At 39.1% G+C, this 25,230-nt stretch overlaps 1 protein-coding gene across 4 annotated transcripts in view; it reads left to right on the top strand.

The window, feature by feature from the left end:
• dagla (diacylglycerol lipase, alpha) overlaps positions 1-25,230 on the top strand; it is a 56,140-nt gene that overhangs the window by 12,392 nt on the left and 18,518 nt on the right. For 2 of the 4 annotated variants that reach the window (XM_061742615.1, XM_061742633.1), the window contains exons 2-11: positions 15,787-15,888; positions 16,033-16,244; positions 16,342-16,443; positions 16,551-16,689; positions 17,604-17,691; positions 20,364-20,504; positions 20,591-20,668; positions 20,804-20,928; positions 21,255-21,405; positions 24,631-24,714. In XM_061742615.1, the coding sequence (XP_061598599.1) occupies positions 15,794-15,888; positions 16,033-16,244; positions 16,342-16,443; positions 16,551-16,689; positions 17,604-17,691; positions 20,364-20,504; positions 20,591-20,668; positions 20,804-20,928; positions 21,255-21,405; positions 24,631-24,714 (1,215 nt within the window). In that variant the 5' untranslated portion in view covers positions 15,787-15,793. The remainder of the gene's footprint in view (positions 1-15,786; positions 15,889-16,032; positions 16,245-16,341; positions 16,444-16,550; positions 16,690-17,603; positions 17,692-20,363; positions 20,505-20,590; positions 20,669-20,803; positions 20,929-21,254; positions 21,406-24,630; positions 24,715-25,230) is intronic. The other 2 variants (XM_061742625.1, XM_061742641.1) reach the window with 1 other exon arrangement.

Here is a 25,230-nt window from a genome sequence, read left to right on the forward strand (position 1 = left end):
ACAACAGATATATTTACACTTTCCCCAATTTCCAACACTGTTAGTATTGGAATTTAGGCAAAGCAAAGCCATTTTCTGTATATTTACAGAGAAGTGTTCTGTGTTTGTACCAATTTTAAGCTGGGTTCTTCTATCCCCTTGCAGTCTGGATATATTTAGTTATCTTGCTGACAAGCATATAACCATACAGAGACAAAATGAACAGATTAGGCCAAACCTCCTTGGCAGAGGATAAATAAAAATGAAAATAAAAAAGAATTTATTTTTTCATTGTTCAAAAAGACTAGTTTCCTGTGGAAAAAACTGCTCCAGACTATAATGTCAGTATAATATGTTTAGTATTTCACAGTGCTGAAGAAAATTAGTGCATTTGCTAGGGCTGGGCGATATGGACCAAAAGTCATATCTCGATATTTTCTAGCTGGATGGCGATACTCGATATATATCTCGATATTTTTTCTGTGCCTTAATTGGGGTTTCCCCCAAAGCATTATAGCATAGCATCTCTGTTAGCATCTCTGTTAGCTTCATTTTTTTCTGAGGCAAACCCTTAAAAAAACAGTCAGTTTTAATACAAAACCTCGTGCCAAATGTCACACAGGTTCCTTTATTAACAGAGGTCTGCACAATATCAAAATGTATAAAACAAATTAAATAAAAATAAACTGCCTGCATATATAGAATAAAAATGCTTCTTGAATAAAATAAAACAAATATCTCTTTCCTGCATAACAATTAAATTAAAATACACTGTGCAATTAATACAATGTAGACAGTAACAGGCAGACTTTTCCTGAGGCTGACAGTTGTGCAAATAACAAAACATTTGTGCAAATCTCAAATAAAACATTCAAGTCAATTTGTCACAAAATAAGCTATATCAAAATCATTAATTAAAAAAAAAATGTTTTTTTTTTTTTTTTTTTTTTTTTAAATCGATATAAACGATATTGTCTCATACCATATCGCGTTTGAAAATATATCGATATATATTAAAATCTCGATATATCGCCCAGCCCTAGCATTTGCTAATGTTGACAGTAGTTGCCAAAGAGTACCACTAATGGGCTAACATCCTCTGGGTGATGGATAGGAAGGCCTCTGAGGAGGCATCTGCAGTTAGGGAGGATGACGCTTTATACAGGAGAGGTTAACTTGTCAAAACTTGTATTTTATTCAATAAAGGCTTAGTCTTTCCAATCATGGATGGGTCATTGCACACCACTTTGTGCAAAAACAAACATAATCCGTGAAAACATTTGTTTTGTTTTTTTTTACGTCTATGTTGAATAGTATTGTGATGAGATTCAGAGTGTCTAGGGAAATCTAAGTCCATAAAGGCTGGAAGCCAATGTTAGATATGTCTGTATAAATCAAATAGTCACAGCACTAGAAACCATTACCACCTTGATCAATATGGCCATGTCCGTTGGTAACATTTGGGAACAACTAAATCCAAAAATGTCACCTAAAACGTTATTATGCAAGGAATAAGCCATACATAAACCTGTGAAGAAACGCCTTTGAGTTCTCTAGGTGTAAGCTTATTTTAGATGAACATGAAGAGAGGAGGCAGGCATTATGTGGCATGATGAATTCCTGCTTCACTTTCATTCTGGCGGAAACAGATGTTGGATGTTATATGTCTAATATGAGAAAAATCATCCAGGCCATTATTAGTGAGAGATGCAAAAGCTGTTGTTTTGTTATTGTATGGCTGTGCGTCAAAGGCACTGGCATTGTCGGCTTACACTGATGCAGGGATATTTTATTGGAATTTAGGAGAGACATACACACGTAGAGTTGACATGGTTTCCTGAGTGTTCTTGTCCATTGCAAGGCTTATACTTGTCATATTTTATCATTCATTGATTTATGGTCAATAAACTATGGTAATTGTACACATGTTGCCTACAAATCTGAGAATTGTGCATCCTTGAAGTTGTTCGGCTCAGCCTTTTTTTATATAGGTCAGTTTTAAAGTCTGCACACAGTGATGTAGTAGTGTTTGGCTTTCCTATTAGAGCTCTGATGTTGAAAATCAATAGATGTTAAACAGTTTGGTTGTCAAATATCAATTAACTGCATTTACATAGCACTTTTAGTTGTATTGACCACATAGAGATCTTCACTACTAGCCACATTCACTCACTCCTTTTTTATGTGTTTAATATTGAGAATATATTTCCATCATACAGGTACTAGGACAACAAGCACATTCAAGACACAAACACAAAACCAAGCGCTGCTGAGCAGGATTCAAAAAAGCAAGAGCCTAAGTAACTAAGACAAAAACATGACTTGACACATGGTGGTGAGAACAGTACGTATCCGCAGGGAGCAAGGGAAAGACAAGACAAGACAAGACAAGATATACACAGAGGGCTTGAGGAGACAGGTGCAAATGATCAGGGCAGATGGGAACAAGGGAAGTCAAGGCAAAACTCAAACACAAGGACATGGGATTTCAAAATAAAACAGGAACCTAAATACGAAAACTGTGTCATAATCCAAAAACCCAATACCGTGACAAGAGAAGGGATCAAACCACCAACTTTTTAATTATTGAATCACCTGCTTGATTGATTCAACTGAACCAAAAAGTGGTGCATGTGTGAGACCACACATTCAACTTGCTACACTAAAACTTTGCTTTGCACAGCCTGAACTTCTATTTTGGACATGCACACCTTGCTCCTGCAGACACTCAGTGACATATTCCCAAACAGACACCTGAACGTGTTCCACCTTGTTTTAAGTCAGATTAAAATTGAAATAGTCAAATAGTAGTTTGAAATAATGCAATTAATACATTGCAACAGCTGCAGTAATAAATTATGCACCATGTCTGATGAAGGCTTTAAAACAGTGGTCTTCAACCCTGGTCCTTGATCTACTGTCCCGCATGTTTTGGATGTTTCCCGGCTTCAGCACACCTGATTCTAATTAACGGTCCTCATTAGGTTGTTACTAAGGTCTGGACAGTTCTGTTGTAGACACAGCTCCTTGTATCATGGTGTGCTGAAGCAGGGTAGCATCTAAAACATGCAGCACAGTAGATCTCGAGGACCAGGGTTGAAGACCACTGCTTTAAAACATAGAACCTCACTGGTCATTATTATGTTAGTTATCCCCATCAATGAGAAATTCTGTTCTTTTTACGTACTAGTCACATCAATTTATCAAAAATAGCCCAAGTCTAGATATTGTGAATTTGGGGAAGCTTAATGTTTAATTCAAATTCAAAAATACTTTATTAGGCGCTCTGGATTGCTCAGTGGGTTGAGCGGGCGGCATTTGTAGAGGCTATAGCCTTCGTGCAGCGCAGGTTCGAGTCCCGGCCCATTGCTCTATACTGCAATGTGTCCTCCCCCTGTCTCTACCCGTTCCTTGCCTACATACTTTCTCAATAAAGGCCACAAAATAACTACTTTTATTAATCCCTGAGGGGAAATTAATATAATTGTAATATTAATAGAAATGGCCACTGTTCAACCTGAAATCACAGATGAAACATTAGTCCCCCCAAAAAAGAGGGTCCTGTGTTGTAAGGAAGTATTTTAGATTGGATAAGGAAGCTGTACAGCCCTGGTCTTCAATTCCGTACCTCGTGGGCCGGTGTCCTGCACACTGTGATAAAAATGACTGTGTCATTATGAGATTTGTGCAGACCTTGATCACATGCTGATGTTGACCATTAATTAGAATCAGGTGTGTTAAAGCAGAGAAACATCTAAAACGTGCAAGGCACCGGCCCACAAGGACCGGAATTGAAGACCAGGGCTGTACAGGATAAAAGGGTGACGTCAAAATGTGTCCAGTTGCTACAAAAAGATGAGGGAAATCACGTACCAGCATTAAATTTAGCACCACGGACTGTTTATTAAAAGTCATGTGGAACTAAGACAGTGAAACAAACCAGTTTTTGAGTGGTCTGACCATTTTTGGTCAATGTGGTACTACATTAACATGTTAGAAATCTAACGAAGGTTGAAAATTAAGTTTGAACTTCATAATTACAAATCCAATCACAACTGCAATATTTGTCAGAAAAATTTCAGTTAAGTATTTTCCTCAAACTGTTCAGCCCTATTAAACACTGAGTTTTGGGCCTGAAGCTTTGTCAAACCTACGTCACCTGAAATGGGTGGTCATGCAATCACCACTTAAAACCTTATATAGTGACAAATTGATTGTTTTAGCTTCATCACTTTGCAAATCACATCAGCTTCAACAGTTAAGGTAAATGTGTGTCTCCCATATCCATGTGTGGGAACTAAAAGGGTTTAGCATGCGTTTCATTTCATTTAGACAGCAACTGGCTGTAATTTGAGCTCATTCGTCTGACAGCAAATGCGGCAACTTCATTGGGAAGGAGAGGAGCTCCTGTACTGGCACAGCAACAAGAAAGAGAGTAAAAGTGAGAAAAAGAACGTAAACTGTGTCCGTGCAGACCAACTTTTTGGATGACGAATTAAAAATGTGCAAATAACTTCATCACACACAGTTCCTACTCAATACAGGCAAAGCACTTATATTTAAGAACTTAAGTTCATTTTGTTAACTATTACTTTTTCTTCTATTTGCTTGGTCAATTATAGTTACAGTTAGTTACAGTTAATGTCCAAAAGGAAATTTTACGGTTGCAGTATAAACTGCAGTTGCAGTTAAGCATCAAGATGGCCATGAGCTTTTAAAATGTCTAGTAAACTGTGGCTGTCTGTGCTGTCCAAAGGTTTTTTTCCACTTACTCATGTCCAACTGGATCCATATTAAACCAGCCGGACATAGCTGTATGTTCTTTACTGTATTTTTGATTAATATATGGAAATAAATGTTGAAATATAGTGGTTTAGATATAACTGGTTAAACCGGGATAACTTTTTTGTTTTTACAAAATACCCAAAAGTTGAGCTGTTAGCCGCTGCAGCGGCTCTACTCCTGAGTGATTGAGCTTCTCACCCTATATCTAAGGGAGTGCACAGCCACCCTGCGGAGGCAACTCTTGGGCAATGCTTGTATCCGCGATCTTGTCCTTTCGGTCATTAGCCAAAGTTCATGACCATTGGTAAGGATGGGAACATAAATTGGCCGCTAAATCGAGACCTGCCTTTCGACTCGGCTCCTTCTTCACCACAATGGTCTGGTACACCGACTGCAAAACTGCGGACACTGCACCGATCCATCTGTGAGTCTCATGCTCCATCTTTTCCCTCACTCGGGATCAAGACCTCGAGATACTTAAACTCCTCCACTTGAGGCAGGACCTCTCCACCTACCCAGAGAGGGCACGCCACCCTTTTCCGGTCAAGACCCTTGGATTAGGACGTGCTGATTCTTATTCTGGCCGCTTCACACTCAGCTTCAAACTGCTTCAGCACATGCTGAAGGTCCTGGCCTGATGAAGCCAACAGGGCAACATCATCTGCAAAAAGCAGAGATGAAATCCTGTGGTTCCCAAACTGGCCCCCATCCAGTCCTTTGCTATGCCTAGAAATCCTGTCCAAAAAGATTATCAACAGAACCAGTGACAAAAGGCAGACCTGCCGGAGTCCAACATGCACTGGGAACAAGTCTGATCTACTGCTGGCAATGCGAACCAAACTCCTGCTCTGATCACACAGAGACCGGACAGCCCTTAATAGAGGGCCCTGGACCCCATACTCAGAGCGCCCCCCACAGAATGGCACGAGGGACATGGTCAAATGCCTTCTCCAGATCCACAAAGCACATGTGGACTGGTTGGGCGAATTCACATGAACCCTCAAGCACCCTGCAGAGGGTAAAGAGCTGGTCAAGCGTTCCATGACCGGGACGAAAACCGCATTGTTCCTCTTGAATCCGAGGTTCAACTATTGGCCGAATTCTCCTCTCCAGTACCCTGGCATAGACTTTCCCAGGGAGGCTGAGAAGTGTGATCCCCCTATAGTTGGAACACACTCTCCAGTCCCCCTTTTTAAAAAAGAGGGACCACTCCAGCTGCACTTTCCCTGACCTCCATGAAATGTTGCAGATCCATATCAGCCAAGACAGCCACATAACATTCAGTGTGAAAACACATCAAAATGTAATTATTTTTTTTATTTATGTGTACTTATGTGCAAGTGTAGATAGCTTCCCTGTAAAGTGTAGTTGGATGATAAGATTGACTTATGGCCATTATCTATGGATCTATGGATAATTGTGATCAGTATGGTGTTTGGTTGCAGCTGTAGACATGACCTTTTGGACTCAACACAACTCTACTTTCAAAATGAATAAGTGAGGAACCAATGGCTAACTTAAGATAAATGTTTTGAATAATAATAATTATTTACATAAGCTTTCTTTCTTTATTTTTAACAAGCACATTACATTTGATATATCTACTAAAGAATATATGTAGATTAGGGAAATTGTATTTGTTCAGGCATCAGTGGACATTCATTGCATGTTACCAGTGACTTTGAATGAGATAAATGGTTTACTTTATTGTACAAACTGTACTGAGTAAATTTACACAACAAAAAGCTTTTACCATTGCTCTCTAATCCCCTTTGATTCATATTTATGTCATTATGTTTTCCCACTGGAGCCAGGAGGAGTATAAGTAATACTGTAACAACAGACCAGAGGGAGAGTGCTGATAAACGTACTGTATCTCGGGTGATTTAGTGTGCACTTTTGCATTGAAAAGAGATTTTTATGGTTCCAATGGCCTGATTGTTGTAGCCTAAATGAGATTTGGGGAGGGTGCAGAGTTAATTTATTTATTTTACCCCTGTGTTTTCCTCCTCCCTCCTTCCACTGTCCTCTTTAGTGTGGCTTCAACCCAGATAGAATTTTACAAGTAACTGTTAGTTCACTTCTAAGATGGGAAGCCATTCACACGCCTCTGTTCCCTTTGCTCTTTTGCATTATATGTAAGACAAGGAGCTGCATTGTAGTATTAGTATTAAGAATCACTTCTTTCTGTTTTTTTTTTCCTAATCTCTATTTTTTAACATAATTTCACCATGATGAAGTTCCTGTTTGGTAAAGTTTCTGCCACGTAGGGTTCACTACTCAGGCCTTGACTTTGAGAACATAACTACTGTATTTAGAGTATAAGTTGATGTGAACACACTTGTTTGTGTTGCTGAAACACTGAGTTGGTTGGTATTATTAATTTGCCTCTAACTTTTACCATAGTCTGTGGAAATTTGAGTCTGACATCCACATGAAGTAACCACAAGATGTGAGGGAAACATAATCGGGGCATACAACCAGCAAAAACTCTTTACTCTGTTGTCAAGCAAACCTTGCATGTTTTGCACCATCTACTTCCTCTCAATAAACAAAAGATGAAAAAAATTGTTGCAACATCCTGTTACACATTTACATGTGATGCACTTACAGCTGAAGAGAGTTTTTGTCATTGTTACAATGCCCCATTAGGTCCATAATGCATGCACAGCTATAAAGTCCACAATTTCATTCTCAGACCAGTATGGCATTATGGTCCAGCTAAGTAATATGGATGAGTAAAATCTTTATTAATGGGCATGTTAATAGTGTCTTGTCTACATTCATTGTTACTCAACAATTTATATGTTTCATCCTATAAATCACTTCCAACGCTGTTTCCTTTAAAGGGGACCTATTATGAAAAACACGTTTTCTCTTGCTTTAACATATATAAAGTGTTCTCCCCTCAGCCTGCCAACTCAGAGAAGGAGGAAAGCAACCAAATTCTGCAGTGTCTGTACAGCCGCCCGGATGAGCCGTCCAGTGTGATGTGGCTTCTACGAGCAGATTCCGCTCCCGTCGTTGCGTAACAACGGGAGCGATTTACATCGGTTGGCCTCCGATGCGTGAAACCACGGCCACAACTAACTCTGCCGGCCGGAGCTTCCGCCATTTTTTCGTAGCGGTGTATCGCGTCATTCAGGCAGCCAATCAGCCCAGTGCCTCATTATCATAGCCCCGCCCACTCAGAATCCCAAATAGAGAAGGAGGTTAGAGACTGGGATGATAAAGACATGGCTCAGAGGCGTAATTTCTAATTTATTTAGCAAAAACAATCAAAAGCTTGTTTTTAAGACATTCAAGGCCTGTTTAAAATAGGTATTAGATGCCATAATAGGTCTCCTTTAAGCTGTGGTTCTTCTTGATTTTGTTGGTACATTGCTCTGTTTATTGTGTCACAAATATGTCAGTATAAATCCCTGTGATCTCAAATGAGAAAGCAAGCAAGCAAGCAAGCAAGCAAGCAAGCAGGTGAAGAAGCAACTGGAGAGACTGAACAACAATAAGGCTGCAGGTCTAGGTGGCAGTAGCTCTGGAGTCCTGAAAATCTGCAGATGAGCTGTCTTAGACTTTGCAACACCTCTTCAACTTCAGCCTGAACCAGGAGAAGGTTCCAGGACTGTGGAAGACCTCCTGTTCCAGTACCAAAAAGATCTTGTCAGTCTCCTTCTAATGACTTTAGACCTGTAGCTCTAACATCCCACATGATGAAAGTCCTGGAGAGACTTTCATTTGCTCACCTGAAAAAGCAAACAAGGACTGCAGTTTCCTTGGAGTCGAAGATGCCGTTATGTCTTCAACAAACCCATGGTCATCTGAACAAGGCAGGCAGTGTGAGGATCATGTTCTTCGATTTCTCCAGTGCATTTAACATCATCCAACCTGCATTACTATGTAAGAAACTCTAAGGAGACGGGTAGATGCTTCCACACTCACCTAGATTATTGACTACCTGACAAACAGACCACAGTTTGTGAGACTGAAGGGTTGTGTGTCTGATCAGGTGTTGAGCAGCACAGGAGCACCACAGGGGACTGTACTTTCACCATCCCTCTTCACTCTACACCTCAGACTTCCAGTACAAGTTGGAGACTTGTAATATGCAGAAATAGTCAGATGACACTGCAGTTGTGGGGTGTATCAGTAATGGAATAGAGACTGACTACAGAGAACGGCTGCACCGTTTTGTGACATGCTGTGGGAACAATCATTTCATCTTGAATGTGACCAAGACAAAGGTATGATTGTAGATGTAGGTCAGACAGTTTTACATGGGAGAAAAAGCGGAGATGGTAGAGGAGTATAAATACCTCGATGTTCACCTGGACAACAGACTGGACTGGAGATGAAACACTGATGCTGTTAAGAGAGGACAGAGCGGACTTTAGTTGTTGAGGAAGTTTAGGTTGTTTCCTGTCTACCTATTTTCTTGATAAACATTTAAAAAAAGAAATAGACAGTAAGGTATGACGTGTTTACATTTTTATAGATTAACCATGAACACGGGATAAAAGTCTAGCTTTGCTCATGCCGTGCTACAAACTGAAATCTGTTGCATGTTAAAAGTGCTCCAGGCCTGGGGGGCATAGGAATCAACTCTCAACTACAAGGTCTCCATTGTTTCTGATTCTGTTTTTAAAACACTAGAAAAAGGTTTGTGGAAACCAATACATAACAAAACCTGGAGCATAAATAGCAGTTTTTCTGTAATACTCTACAGGTCCTTGCTGACTGCTTGATGGTAGCAAATGTTTCAGTGAATGTTTTATTTTTATGTACTTTCTTGTCTTGATAATGCAGGTACTTCAGCACATTCCTGCTGAATACAGACCGAAATCTCTATAATTTTCTGAATACATATCCAGTAACTGTATGTAAGAATAGGAGCAGTTTTGGGAGGCTGTTGTCATAACTTTGGTTGTGCTGAATAGTTGGATGAACACAGAATAAACATATCTCTAAAATGTATCTCTGTCAGGCTGAAGCATTCCTTTCAATATTTTAAGAATACTTAGTTTATTATTTTATTAGTTAAAGTCCAGATTTGTGCTTACATGGCATTTACCAAAATTCCAGACCTTAATTAGCTTTTAAAGGGACTTTTTTTTTCAATGTTAGGAAAAGCCAATATTCAAAGTTTTACAAATATAAACTCCAAACACAGCCACTTACTCCTCAAGCTTTCAACAAAGAGCTCTGAAAAATTGTAATGCTTGAAAAAGATTTGCTTGAAAGCACCAGCTTTACTGCAAAAGAGCTCTTGAGCATTGACGCATCATTCTATTTTTCTATTATGCAGCAGCACCTGTACCTATATAACTGTCATCAATAAATCATCAATAGAAAATTCTCTCCATCCTCAGCACGAGATTTAGAAGTCAGTTTGCCAATAACTATAAATATTAAACCTGAAATATTTTGCAAACGACTCGACTAGACCAATTACATTAATGAGAGAAAAGGAAAGTAATGCTTACATGAGCAACAATATGATTGAAAAATAAGTTATTGATATGTTTGTAATAATTAAAGTAAGAAGATCCTTAAATCACCACTAATGACGCAGAGCGACTTCTCTTACGATCACGCTCCGTATATTATGAACATGGAGACAAGGCAAGTCGGCTCATGGCTCATCAGCTACGTCGCCAGGCAGCCTCACGTATGATCCTTCAGATAAAAGATTCATCAGGCTCATTGCATCAGGATCCCACCGCCATTAATTCTGTCTTTCACTCATTTTATTCCTCTTTATATACGTCTGAATCTCCATCTGGCTCCACTGAATTGAATTCATTCTTAGATAGCCTCAACTTTCCTGTTATAGGCTCCGATGCTGCTAAAAATCTTGACTCGCCATTAACGGTAGAAGAAATTAATCTCGCTGTGAGAAGTATGCAAAATAACAAAGCTCCTGGCCCTGATGGATTTCCAGTGGAATTTTTTAAGAAATTTCAGGATAAATTGTCCCCTTTATTGCATGCTGTTTATAAGGAATCACTGGAACATGGCACTCTCCCTCCCACTTTAAGGCAAGCCTCCATAAGTCTCCTCTTAAAAAAAGATAAGGATCCAACTCTCTGCGGCTCATACAGACCTCTTTCGTTAATAAATGTAGATGCTAAGATCCTTGCTAAAGCCTTGGCTTATCGCTTGGAGAACATTGTGCCAACTATTGTCTCAAATGAACAGACAGGATTTGTTAAGGGGCGACAGTTATTCTTTAATGTGCGGACACTTTTAAATATTATTCACTCTAAAACTATCACCACAACACCTGAAGTCGTAATCTCAGTCGATGCTGAAAAGGCATTTGATAGGATTGAATGGGACTATTTATTTACTGTACTGAAGAAGTTTGGGCTGGGGAATGGGTTCATTTCTTTGATTCGTCTCCTTTACACGTCTCCACAAGCAAGCGTTTCCACTAATGGCATTCAGTCCAATTTTTTTACTCTAGCCCGTGGCACCAGACAGGGGTGTCCCCTCTCTCCCCTATTATTCGCACTAGCTATAGAGCCCCTGTCAATCTTTCTGAGGTCCTCCCCCACTTTTACTGGGATCTCCCGATTGGGAACAGAATATAAGCTGTCACTTTACGCTGATGACTTACTGTTATATGTCTCGGATCCTGTCCTCTCCATTCCTTCAATTTTATCTGCTTTCCAGAGATTCGGGTCTTTCTCAGGCTATAAAGTGAACGTATCTAAAAGTGAATGCTATCCCATTAATGACTCAGCAACACAGCTCGTACAGTCAGATATCCCTTTTAAGATTAGTCCTTCCGGCTTTAGGTATCTTGGGATCAATGTAACCAGAACGTTAAGCTCTCTTTTTTCTGCTAATCTCTCACCTTTAATGTCTACAATTAAATCTGACCTCCATAGATGGAAAAGCTTACCTCTTTCATTAATTGGAAGAATTAACGCAGTTAAAATGAATATTTTGCCCAAATTTCTATTTCTGTTCCATTGTCTTCCACTTTTCTTACCAAAACACTTTTTTAAAATAATTGATCAAACTATTTCTGACTTCTTATGGTGTGGGAAGGCTCCTAGAATCCGCAAATCCACACTTCAGAGATGTAAATTCAATGGCGGACTGGCACTTCCCAATTTCCAACTGTATTATTGGGCAGCACATATTCAAAAAATTTCATTTTGGTTCAAATCGGTGAATATGCCATGGTGTAAATTGGAGGCACAGTCATGCATTTCATCCTCTTTACCTGCTCTACTTACCTCATCTATTCCATCCAACCTCTCTGTCTTTACAAATAATCAAGTGGTTCACTCCACACTTAAAATTTGGTATCAATTTAGGAAACACTTCAAATTTAAGTCAGCATCTACTTTAGCTCCATTACTGAACAATCATTTATTTCGACCTCCGCTTACAGATTCAACCTTTCTCATATGGCATAATAAGGGCCTGAAAAGTTTTGGAGATCTTTACAAGGATGGTATCTTTCGCAGCTTTGCAGATCTCTCAGGTGAATTTAATCTCCCGCCTTCTCATCTCTTTCGATACTTTCAGATTAGACACTGCGCTAAAGCTTTGTTTCCAGTTTTTCCATCCTCTCCGCCGACTCTACAGTGGGAGGTGCTTTTAAACCATGATCCACTTCAAAAATCACTGATCTCTAAGGTTTACGATGACCTTCTGTCTTTCGATCTCTCTCCAGTTATTAAAGTTAGGGCTGCCTGGGAAGATGAACTGGATCTAAATTTGGAGGATGACTGGTGGGACGCTGCTCTTAAAAAAATTTACACAAGTTCATCCTGCGCTCGTCTTACACTTATACAGTTTAAAGTACTGTTTAGAGTCCACTTTTCTAAAGCTCGACTCTCACAGATCTATCCCAGTGTCACTGACGAATGCGACAAATGTCATGCCTCGTCCTGCAATTTAACCCATATGTTTTACTCTTGCCCACTACTTTCTCGCTTTTGGTCGAATTATTTTGACACCATGTCAAAAATACTCTCGGTGAATATAAAAGTCTCCCCCCATGTTGCCATATTCGGGCTCCCAGAGGACCATGGCCGGTTTACTTCAAACCAAAAAGACATTTTGGCTTTTACTTCCTTACTGGCAAGACGCCACCTTCTTCTCCACTGGAAGTCGACTAAGGCTCCTTCTAGTACCCAGTGGCTCAACGACACCATGTTTTTTCTGAAGCTGGAAAAGATTAAATATTCACTGAAGGGTAGTTGCAACAAATTTTATAATAAGTGGCTTCCCTTTCTTACATTCTTCCACTCTCTCCAGTCCCTGCCTCCTGATTGACGGATCCCCCCCCCTCCCTCTCTTCTCTCATTCCTTTCTTTCTTCCTCCTTTTTATTTATCTTTTTATTTACTTTTCTTTTGTCTTTGGGTTTTTTTTTTTTTTTTTTTTTTTTTTTCCCCCTTTTTATTCATCTATTTTTTTAATTCATACTGTTTAGCTTAAATACTTAAATATTACTTGTATATAAGAATATAATAATTTTCGTGTATTTGTCATTGTTTTGTGTGGATTTTTTGTTCTGTTCTTAATTCCAAAAAAAAAAAAAAAAGGAGGTAGACTGTATTTTTTTTTTGTTTATTCCTGTTCAACTGTGCCTTACCCCCTAATAAAAATATCAAAACAAAAAAGAAGATCCTTAAATCGTGTAAGGAAATGTATCTGTATGCTTTTTTGATTTAACAAGTTAATCAAGTTTGAATGAAATGTCTGTGACATGCTTAGGACAAACTACCACAGACATATACTATGAATTAGACAGCTATATCCCACAGTTATAGTAGAATATTGTAAGTTCATATCCTTCTGCAGTTATGCAAGTTTTGACTTCAAACTTGTCCCAGGAATAAATGTTACTTGAAAATAGTCTGTATGTCTGTGTTGAAATTGTCCTCACCGAAGCGTAATGATCTTTTCCTGATACAACCTCATACCATATCAGTTATTGATTAAGACGACTCTTTACGCAGGGCTGTCAGAATCTTTGACTCATTTAATGATACAAGTCTTTGAAACATTTCTTCCATTCTTTTATATTTGTATATTATTGTTTTTAAACATTACATTGATTCTTCTCACACATTTTCTCACCGAGTTGATATCCTCTGCCCATTGTTGCTCATTATAGACTCAGCCTGTCATGGATACAACTATTGACCATAATCATAACAGTCACCTAATGCTTCATTGTTATTTTTTTCTTTCACCTCCTTATTAGCAATAAATTGCCCCCTCACCAGCTTTCTTGGAATGTGCTTCAGGCATGAAATGCAAAAATAGATGTATATTAACAAATGTGTATCTGTGTTTTTCTCTATATTTGTTCATCATAAACTCAACTTTTTCTAATTTGGAGTTGTAAAAGGCTCACTTAGATATTTTTTAGACAGAAGTGGCCCTAATAAGGCAATATTGTTTTGGCTTTTTTATTTTTTTAATATTCATTTTTTGGGATGCAGTCTTCAGATATCCAGATCTTTCTTTTAATGTTTGGGATATATTGCCTTTACTATGAAACTGTAGTAAATGGTGTCATTTTTTTATTTTTGAAGTGTGCATTTTTTTCTGTATTCGCTTCACTCATGTGAAGCAGAATATTCATGTGGAAAACAACAAGCTGATACTACACACATATATACACATATACTCAGATAGCTGAATTGAAGCTTGCTCTGTAGGTTTTCATTTCAAAATTAGTTATGCAGATGGACAGTTTTAAAAAAAAATAGTTTTTAAACTGGATTATCTTTGCAGGATAGACTGCTACAATGGGAAATTCCATAATGTCATGCATACTTTGACTTTACCTTCAAGATTTTCACACAACACACAATGTATTTACATGTGTGATAATACATTCTTTAAGAACGTGTTGGGTGAGTTGCTTTCAGCTGCAGTGGAGCTGAAATCCTGTTCCTGCTGCTGTTTAAATACTTCCCTAAATCTGACTTATTAGTGGTCTAAGCATGTAATGCGGTGTTTCTTGACATTCATCTAAATTCATTTCTTGCATCTATTGTTAGTGTGATCCCACTTGACCATTCCTGCATTTGGTGTTGACGCAGCCATGGAAATATACATGACTGCAATGTTTCAGCAGCTGCTGTTCACACCAAATGCAATATCTTTTTACGGTCCTAGATTTACGTTGATCCAGACAATGATGTAACTATCGCTCAGCTACTTTATGCTGTTGTGATCCAGAGTGATATTTAAACAACTGCAATCAGGATGGTACTCAAGGAGGTAATTTAAGGAAGGGGGTTGCCAGTTTTTCAAAAACTATAAAAACGCTGCCCAGTCCAAAGAAGTGCTGGACAGTAGCCCATATGATACTTTTAAATTATGTTCTTTTGCTTTATCAACTGCTTAATTCACTCTGGATAACGCCATAAAGACTTTATCAGCCTGTTTCAAGGCCGTAAGGCCTGCATCAGCCTCACTGTTGCTCCCTTTCTCCCTCCCAATTCCTTCCATCGTGCCTTTTACAGTCCATTTCATTTTGGCCTGGAGGAAACTTGACAAATCTCCGTGCTTTTCTGAAGAAACAAAAGGATAGGGTAATAAAAAATAAGCTTTTCCACATGGCCATCACTAGTATATCACATATATATAAACTTGGTTCCTTTCACTTTTACATTACATGTTTCTCTCAAGATCTCATCTTTGTCTCATCTTCTTCCTCACCTCCCATTATCTTTCCCTATTATCCTCAGTCTATTTTTGTTATCCCTGCAGCTCTGGCTTTTTTCTTTTTTACATAGAATAGTCGAGTTTAAGAAATTAAAAAAGTAACTGACCCAACTTTTCCTAAGTTTCAATCAATGTAATTTGGTCCAAAGACATCTTTAACATTGTAAATGTTTGTTGAGGTTTTAAGTACAACAGCATGTGGTATTCAGTATTCAGTACATCAGATTTAATATTTGGGGGAGGGAAAAACATTGAGTCCGGGGACAAAGAAGCCAGATTTTGAATGATTAATTTTCATCTGCCTTCTGTTCCCTCACAGGGCAGTGATGCCTGGAATGGTGATGTTTCGGCGGCGCTGGTCAGTTGGCAGTGATGACCTGGTGCTGCCTGCCCTCTTCCTTTTTTTATTACACTGCATCTGGTGAGTCAGTGTTTCTTCAACCATATTGATATTTTTTCCACATATATATTTATATTTAATGTTTGATTTATCAGTTAATCTGTGCAGACAGACACATTTCTTCTTGTGCCTTGCGGCTTCACTCTCCTCGTCTTATACGCTCAGGTTGGTGGTTCTGTCCGTGGTTCTGTTTGGCCTTCCGTACGGCTCTGACCAGTCATGTTCTGTAACACTGGTGGACCATGGCCGAGGGTACATGGGGATCCTGGTCAGCTGCCTCATATGTGAAAGTGCTATCATGTGGTTAAGCATGAGGGGCAGTATTTTGTACACACAGCCCAGGGAAGCTGTGCAGTATGTCATCTATATACGGCTTGGTAAGATGACATAGGTCTTCTTCATTTTTTTTTTTTAATTTGTTTTTATTTTTTTGTTTAAATTGATTGAATCAACTTCTTTTTTTTTCCTCTCCAGCTATTCTTTTAGTTGAGCTGGTATATGCTGTAGTTGGAATTGCCTGGCTTGTCCAGTATTACCAACCATGCCCTGATGTCACAGCCAAAAACCTGGCTTTGGGTGAGTAAAATATGTTTATAAAGGGGAAAGGAAGCACATATTTGAACGTTAAAGTTGTTTTTAGTTTTTTTCAATGTTTGTGACTAGTATTTTGTCATTCTTTACAGGAATTGTTGCATGCAACTGGTTGGTGATATTAAGCGTTTGCATTACCCTCATGTGCACATTTGACCCTACGGGTCGGACATTTGTCAAATTGAAAGCAACCCGTCGGCGTCAACGCAACCTTACTACATACACTCTCAGGTATTCTCAGGCTCTTGCAGCTCACTTGAATTGGCTTGCACAATGTGACTTGCCTCAGCATGTTTCCATTTCCTGTCAATTCAGAGGTCAGGGAATCTGCCCAATCTCCTCTAAAGCCAAGTCTGCTTTGGTCAGATCCAAAGGTTTTTTCATCAGTTATTAATTTATTTACTTATTTATTTATTTCATGATGTCACAGATACATTCTTAGATAATATTGTCAAGATTCATTGGGCTCAATTTGTAAAAGAATGAAAGAAGCATCGGACATTGTTTTCAAAATTGATACCAGACCTTAATTCGGTTAAAAATCTTTGTGATGTACTGAAGACTTTGTGCACTGGTCTGACTCTCCCATCACCAATGCATGATTCTGATGAAAAAATCTTGCCTGTCTACTTGAGGAATAATTGTTGTGACATTGTTTAAACTTATAGAAATTATGCCACAGTGAATACATGTCACTATTAAAGATTAAGGTAACCAGTAGAATATCAGACTGTGTTTTTGGCCGGACTTTACATGTACTTTAAAAATCATTTTTCTCATCGTTGGGTCATATAAACGTGCATTGCTGACATACAAGTGCAAGAAAAATAGACATTTTTACTATTACTACTACTACCACTACTACTACTACTACTACTACTACTTGCATCTGAGAGAACAAGACAAGCAAGAAATCACATAGGAGGTTACAGCATGGCTAAGTGCTGGTCAGACTGCTGTAAATCCAGTTGGACACAGGTGCTGCCATGCAATGTTAGGGGTTTGGGTTTTTTTTTGCTTTTAAATGTTATATTTGATTTCAAGGATGCTTTCGGTTTGTGCTGTCTTGTTTTTGTTTTGTGATGATACACAACTCACATGCCACCTGTTTTCCACAAAAATGTTTGCCTTTGTCTAACTATTAGACACAGACTAGAAGAGGGCCAAGCCAGCAGCTGGAGCAGGAGGCTCAAGTTCTTCATGTGCTGCACAAGAGCCCAGGATACACAATCAGTGAGTCGCATCATAAACATACTGAGCCCATTACTTTTTTTTTTTCCTATCACAGCAAAGTGGAAGAGAAAAGGAGTGAAACCATCAATATGTTCTACGAGTGAGCCAGTCATTTAAATCAGCCATGACTGGATTATTTCAAGGTGTGAGTGGCGTGTTGCTCAGCTACTTACCAGCGGCATTAAGCAGATAATATGAAATAAGAATGTGAAATGAATTAATTTCAACCTAAATCAATTTTCACACTGTCTGCAAACATTTTGAGCATATTTAAAGTTTTCTGTTATTGTAATTATTTAGCCTTCCATAGAAAAGTAACAATAGATTTAAATAAAAACAACCCTTTTATCCTACAATCTTTCGTATTCTGTGACTATATCAGAACTGAAGTCTGATCTTCACATGTTGTGTTCATTGAGTTCCACTTCATGAGACAGGTTGTGATTTTTATTTTTTTTTAAAGAAAGGAATGTCTGTCCCACTGTGGTCTTGCGGCTGCTTATCCATCATCGGGTTGTCATTGCAGCAGGTTATGTAAAGCCATCCAAACTTTTTTTTTTTTTTCTGTAAGACATGTTCCCATACTAGCTTTTTGGACATCCATCCATTAAATTCCGCTTATCCAAGAAATGGTTGTGGGTGCAGCAGCTAAGGCGGAATACCAAGGCATTCCCAGACTAGCCAAGGCATATAATTTCTCTAGTATGTCCTGGGTCTTCCATGGGGCCTCCTCCCAGTTGGACATGCTTAAAACACCTCCTGTGGAGGCGTCCAGGGGGCATTCTCACTGGATGCCCGAACGACCTCAACTGACTCCTCTCAATGTGGAGGAGCAGCGAGAGCCCAGTTACCCTTTGGAGGAAACTAATTTTAGCCACGTATATCCGCTGTCTTATTCTTTCAGTCATTACCCACATTTCATGACCATAATGTGAGAGTGGAAACAGATCAACTGGTAAAAAGCCTTGCCTTTAGATTCAACTCTCCTTCACCAGAACAGACCGGTACACAGTGTGCATTATTGCAGATGCTGCACCGATCCGCTTGCCAGTCTCCCGCTCTATTCTCCCCTCAGTTGTGAACAAGAGCCCAATATACTTAAACTTCTCCACCTGAGTCAGCACCTCGACAGGAGAGGAGAGGAGAGGAGAGGGCGTTCCACCATTTTCTGAGTGAGAACCATGGTCTCAGATTTGAAGGTGTTGATTCTCATCCCTGCCGTTTCAAACTCTGTTGCTAACCGCTCCAAGGAAAGCTGAGGATCATGGTTTGATGAAGCTAAAAAGACCACATACTCTGCAAAAAGCAGAGATTGAATCCTTTGGCCACCAAACCAAACATTCCCTGACTGCGCCTAGAAACTCTGTCCATAAAGGTTATGAACAGAATCGGTGACAAAGGGAGAGTCCAACCTTCACACAAATCAATCTGAATTACTACCGGCAATGCGAAACAGACTCTCGCTGCGTTTGAATGGGGACTGGATGGACTGTAACAACTCTGTATTCTCAGAGCACCCCCTACAAAGTGCCCCGAGGGACTCAGTTGAAGCCCTTCTCCAAGTCCACAAAACACATGTGAACAGGTTGGGCAAACTCCGATGCCCCTTCCAGGACTCTAGTGGGAGTATGGCATTGGCCTTTAGGACTATGTGGAAAAATGTTTAATTATGGGCATGCCAGTTGTGGCAGCACCTATTGTGATGCATAAGCCAAACACAAGGCGAAATAATAAAAAAAAAAAACAACCCGCATTTTGTGTGCAAGCCAAAGTCGCAAAACATGCCCCGGTGAACCTCTGATATGGTCGATTTCCCTTTTCTTCTTCTTCTTTTTCTTCTAATTCTGCAAATGTTTTTCATCCATTAATGCGTCCTGAATCGTAGCGTGCACCCAGGCTTGGCATACATCCACAAACAACGTCTCCATCGTGCCTCGATGGGTATTACTTTCTTCTGTCAAAAGTGTTACTGTGGCAATGCTAGATGCCAAAAAGCGGGGGAAAAAATGGCGAAAATATATTCGTAATTTGTTCTGCAGTACTTTATCGTAGAGACATCATTCAAACGTTCAAAGACTTGGGACGATAACATATCAAAGCCTCATTATGCTTACTAATACAATTTTGGCGATATCAAACTTTGAATTTTATGAAAATGTTGATCTTATTCTGGCTGCTTGTTGCTAGGTTATGGTAGAGGCATTCAAATGCTTCGCAGGGGGTGTGGTTCATTAAAAACCCTGAACCACACCTCCAGAATCGTCACCCACACCATTAACCACCCCGAACACAACCAGAACCACCTCCGACAGAACCTTAACCACCCTGAACACAACCAGAACCACCTCCGACAGAACCTTAACCACCCCGAACACACCCAGAGCCGCCCTGAACACAAGCAGTACCGCCCCAAACAATAGAAGCAGAAAGAGGTGACAAATTTGGCATGCGCATATCAAGATTTCACTTATCAAAATTTCCTGGAATGTTCTAGTTACTATTCTGTTCTTACAGCCTGTGTCTTCATGAACAACAATCTGTTGTCTGAATCTGGTAATATAGTTTCACATTTGATTATGATAACATAAGATGAGTCTTTTGTGGCTTTCTGAAGTGGACTTTTCGTATTCTTTATCTGGTTTCTCACCACATCTAATATCTGCCACTTTCATGTCCAGGATGCGTATTCAGAAGTGGCCAGTCTTTTTGCAGAATTCTTCAGAGACCTGGACATTGTGCCTAGTGACATCATTGCTGGCTTGGTACTTCTCCGCCAAAGGCAGAGGTCTAAAAGATCTGCCATCCTGGACCAGGTATCAGTCTCTGGAAAGAGAGTTTAAAATGCATGAAAATAAAGACTTATGTCAATACATTCTGTATATATTTTTTTTTTCTACAGGCCAACAATGATATTTTAGCTTTCCTGTCAGGAATACCTGTCACTCGTAATACTCGATACCTTGACCTCAAGAACTCGGTGAGTTTCTTTAGTGTGACAAAGTGACTTGTGTTTATATCCCATATTAAACTACATTAAAAATAAATACATCTCTTATTCCAGTTATTCTGATTCACCCGTGTTTGTCTGTCTGTCTGCTCTTTCATCTATCAGTCTGAGATGAACATGTACAAAGATGTGTGTTATTACATGCTCTTTGCTCTGGCTGCATACGGTTGGCCCATGTATCTGATGAGGAAGCCTGCCTGTGGACTGTGTCGCCTCGCCAGCTCCTGCCCGTAGGCGTTCAAACACACACACACACAGTTTTATCTATTTGTTTTATACTTCTCTTGAGCCTCTTCAGCGCAGATCAAATTTCCAGTGCGTCAACATTTTGCCAAGTGGTAGTCCAATGGGACAATACCACTTGAGTTAGACCCATTCACTGATACGAGAAGTGATGAATTTATCACATACTGTTACACACCTGTGATACTAATTGTATTTACTTTATATTACTTAGTGTTACTTTATTGCTGTTGTGTCTTTGGTAATAAAAAATATCACTGATTCACTGATTTGTGCCTTCTTGTTTTCCTGTACTCTTGTTCTCTCTACCCAGCTGCACATCAGTGTCTGGCTCTCGATTGTCTCAGTCTGTGACAGTGGAGGAGGATAACTGTTGTGGCTGCAACGTCCTTGCTATACGCAGACACTTCCTTGATCGTGATCTCAAGCAGGTTCAAATTGTCTACACTTCCTGTCATGACGCTGTGAGTAAACCAACAACCAGCCAACCAAAACTCAGAAGTGTTTTGCTTCCTCAATAACAGATGATGGTTTTTGTTGGGGAGTTATAATGCATGAGGCACACATTTGTAAAGTGCTTTCGATGATAAGTTATTAATAGGATTTATGGTATTGCCTTTTTTTTTAAGGCTGATGTGCACATTAAGTGGCAGAGTTTCACATGCTGCCACAGTTTTTTTTTTTTAATAAGAGCAGATGTGGCACATCCTCTAGAAATCTGTTGTGAAGTGTGATCTATTAAAGGAGCAGCATCAGAGCAAGTGACTTTAAAATTCAACAGACTGTCTCTGTTCCAGGGACATTTATAAACATAATGGAAAACACTGAGTATCCTCTTCACAAGGCAGTGATTCAACAAGGGTGTCTTTAGTCAGAGGCTTCTTGAGATCCACCACAGGAGTTCTTTCCTGCCCATGGCTATGACCACCTAAAATGACTTCATGAAACGTCAGTGGTGACAGTTACTATAACATTTACTTTCCCTTTGGGGATTGAGTATCATTGAATTGGATTGAATGTAGAGCTAAACTGTCATGCTGAAGTTATTTCTTATTGGTTTCACTTGAATGTGTGAATGCCAATCACTCCCTTTGGAGGTCTGGTTTGTAAAGTCAAGTAATTGACTGGCTGTAACAAATATGGTGGTGAAATGTTTAGTATTTATTCATAGTAGCTATGTGGATCTTTAGTTCTGTTTGTGTTTTTGTATTACCCGCATGCTGCTATCCATGAAAGATATTAAAATAGTTTCCTCATTGCATAGAGAGGTTATTTTTCTAATAAATTCTGTCACCACTGATTTTCTGAGTAGGGAGGTTAAACCAACAGAATTTCCAACTATAAATTCATTGCCTTCTGACTGGGAACTGTGCCAAGATGGGGAAAAAAGTTTGATGACAAAAGTCTGTGGATTCGCTCTTTATGTTGAAGTACAAATTAAATTATAGTGTCTTTTTCAGATCATTTTCAAGGCTAGACTATATCTTTATTCTCGTCTGTGTCAGAGACAGAATACAGAGAAATTGCTGTTGCGTCTTTTGTCCCGAATTTACTGACCTGAGCAAATGAGTGAGAAGTGGAAAATCCGAAACCATGGCAATAGCAGTGTCCAGTTCTGTGGGTGAGGTCTTAAAGCTTAAAGCTTCTCAGTAATGATCAAAGAGAACTCTACCAGGGGTCGCACAGATCAGCATGGAGTCACAGACAAGTGTACATCAGGAACTGTCAAAGTCGCATCTTCATTCATATTACAACACATCACATGAGCATGTAACTAAAAATCTGTTCAAATAGAACACTTAGGACATGCTCATTGAATCAAAAGACTGATTTCCTGATCTACTTGATTCACTCTTTAATTTCTGACAGAAATAAATTAGCACCAAGTTGGTTTTTTTGGTGTTTTTTTTTTGTCTTGCCCATTGGCAACATATCACTGCAATCTACTGTCCACGTCTGGAATATCTGCTGAAAACCTTTTACCCAAGAAAATAGTTTGACAAATGTTAGATTGTTAGCCACTTGGGGAATTACACTTGAAATGTAGACAATCACATGCCAGCATGTTGGAGTTGTGGCTGTGACTATTTTCCGCAATATAAGGCGCATTTAAAATCCTTAATTTTTCTCAAAAATCAGCAGTGCGCCCTATAATCAGGTGCGCGTTATGCATGATTTTTTTTGTGCTTACTGACCTCGAACCAATTTTATGTGGTACACTGCACTCAAAAATCTGTCAAGATGTCTTAGTACGACGAAGCCGCTCCGCTTAATTGATTGTCGGACCACTCCCACCTGACACATTAAAGTCTGTCGGATATGGGTTCCAACGTCAGACAACGTTAGAAAACTAATTATGCTGGCAAACAACCAACGTTAGATTGCTAAAAAATTTGTGCTGGCAAGCAACCATCATCCAACATCGTCAATGTTACCTTACTATAATTAGACGTCAAGCCAACGTTAGGGTTTTAGAGTAAACCCAATTTTCAAATCTATATCATAATCCAATTATAATCAAATGTTGTTCCAACCTCAAACGAACTTCAGCTGTCTGCTATCGCTGCCAACAATGAACCAAACAGAACAGGACGTAGTACGGCGCTTACCTCCTCCACTTTTTATTGGTGGATTTGTGGAAGACGGATGATTTTAAAATGTGAGTGTATTTTTCTTGTATTAGTTACAACTGAACGATATTCTGAGTTATATTGAATGAGTAGAATAAAGTTAAATTTACCAGACTGTTTTGTTTCACTTTATATACGTTTTATCATGCGCCTATTAGCCCTTATGTATGACAATAGACCCGTTCATTCATATTGCGCCTTATAATGTGGTGCGCCTAAATGGTCCCCAAAGTACGGGTAGGTCAGGTTTATGGTTAAATCTTTGGCTTTCATAGTACAAGTGTCTTTTGACAAGAGATGAAGCAATGTGTTCATCAGTGTATGAGTGTATGTATGATAAGAAAAAAGCACGTTGGGGCCAAAAAAAACTTAAATTTAGAATTGCTGAATGAAGGTGTGTATGAATGTTACTTTTAATGTGAGTGGTTGACAATTGTTAAAGAAAAAACCCTATATAAATGTGGTTAATTAACAAGTTTTGTGCAACAAATAAAACAATAAAATATAGAAGAATAGTAAAAGAAAATAGTGGTTCAGTGAATTGCATAATATGATTTGGCAATCAGAACATTCTGTTATGAACGGAATAGCTTTCTTTTCACACACACTCTCCTTGAGCTGTTGTGCAACTGCAGCGTCTCATGCACAGTAAATATCACAGCCACGTCCAGGTCAAAAGCCGGTCTAATTCGTTTTTTTTTTTTTTTTATTTCAAAATTTGCAGTGAAGTTCAGTGCATATTGAACTTAAATCATTTTGAAATGTCTCCTCCCTGAGTTTGTATGCAAAGTATGCAACAGGGACAGGCACGAAGCAGGGGCAGCTACTTTTCAATGCCAAAAAAGTTTTCACCAAATGCAAAGAGAGTAAATCTGGGAGCACATCTTATTCTGGAGTTGCACCATGCTCATGCTAATCGAAAACTTTATATCTGCTTAGAAAGGTTTTATAATATTCAAGTGCCATTGTTTTTTTTATTTTATTATTGATTTATATTTCACATGCATGTTCGTCGGATTTTCTGACCATCTCCCTCTTTGATCTGCATCTTTCACACAGGTTTATGAGACTCCATTCTTTGTGGCAGTGGATCATGCAAAGAAGAAAGTTGTCATTAGTATCCGAGGAACCCTTTCACCAAAGGTGATCTATATGTTTCTTATCTGCTTTTTTTTGTCACGATATTCATTTACTTTTCTCAAAGTATTGGTTTACCCCACCATCCTCAGCACCTCACAACACTAACTCCTCCAGAGCAAGTAAAGCTCTCGTGGCTCATTGCAGTGTTCTCAAACTCCTACACCCTTCATGCGAAGAGCAAGAGCGTGACTGTCCACTCGGGGAGAAATGTCCTATACAATGCTTTATGTAATCATTGAACACGTTTACTGTCGAGTTTTAAACTTGAGCTGAACCAGCAGTTAAGGGATTAATCACCATTTTATTTTATTTGTTAAGGTGTAATTAAAACAGATTGTCTGTTGAATGGAATATGGCTATTAATTCAGATATTACAATTACAGTACAGATATTAAAGAAGCATATTTTCAACATTTGAATGAATATGTCAATCTTTAGGTGTCCTGGCTGTTAGTGTAGCTCCATATTGAATTTATCCAACCATCATCTATTCCTGCTTACTCCAGGTTTTTGGATTGT

This window comes from Cololabis saira, chromosome 2 (genome assembly GCF_033807715.1).
Source record: "Cololabis saira isolate AMF1-May2022 chromosome 2, fColSai1.1, whole genome shotgun sequence".
Taxonomy (NCBI): domain Eukaryota; kingdom Metazoa; phylum Chordata; class Actinopteri; order Beloniformes; family Belonidae; genus Cololabis; species Cololabis saira.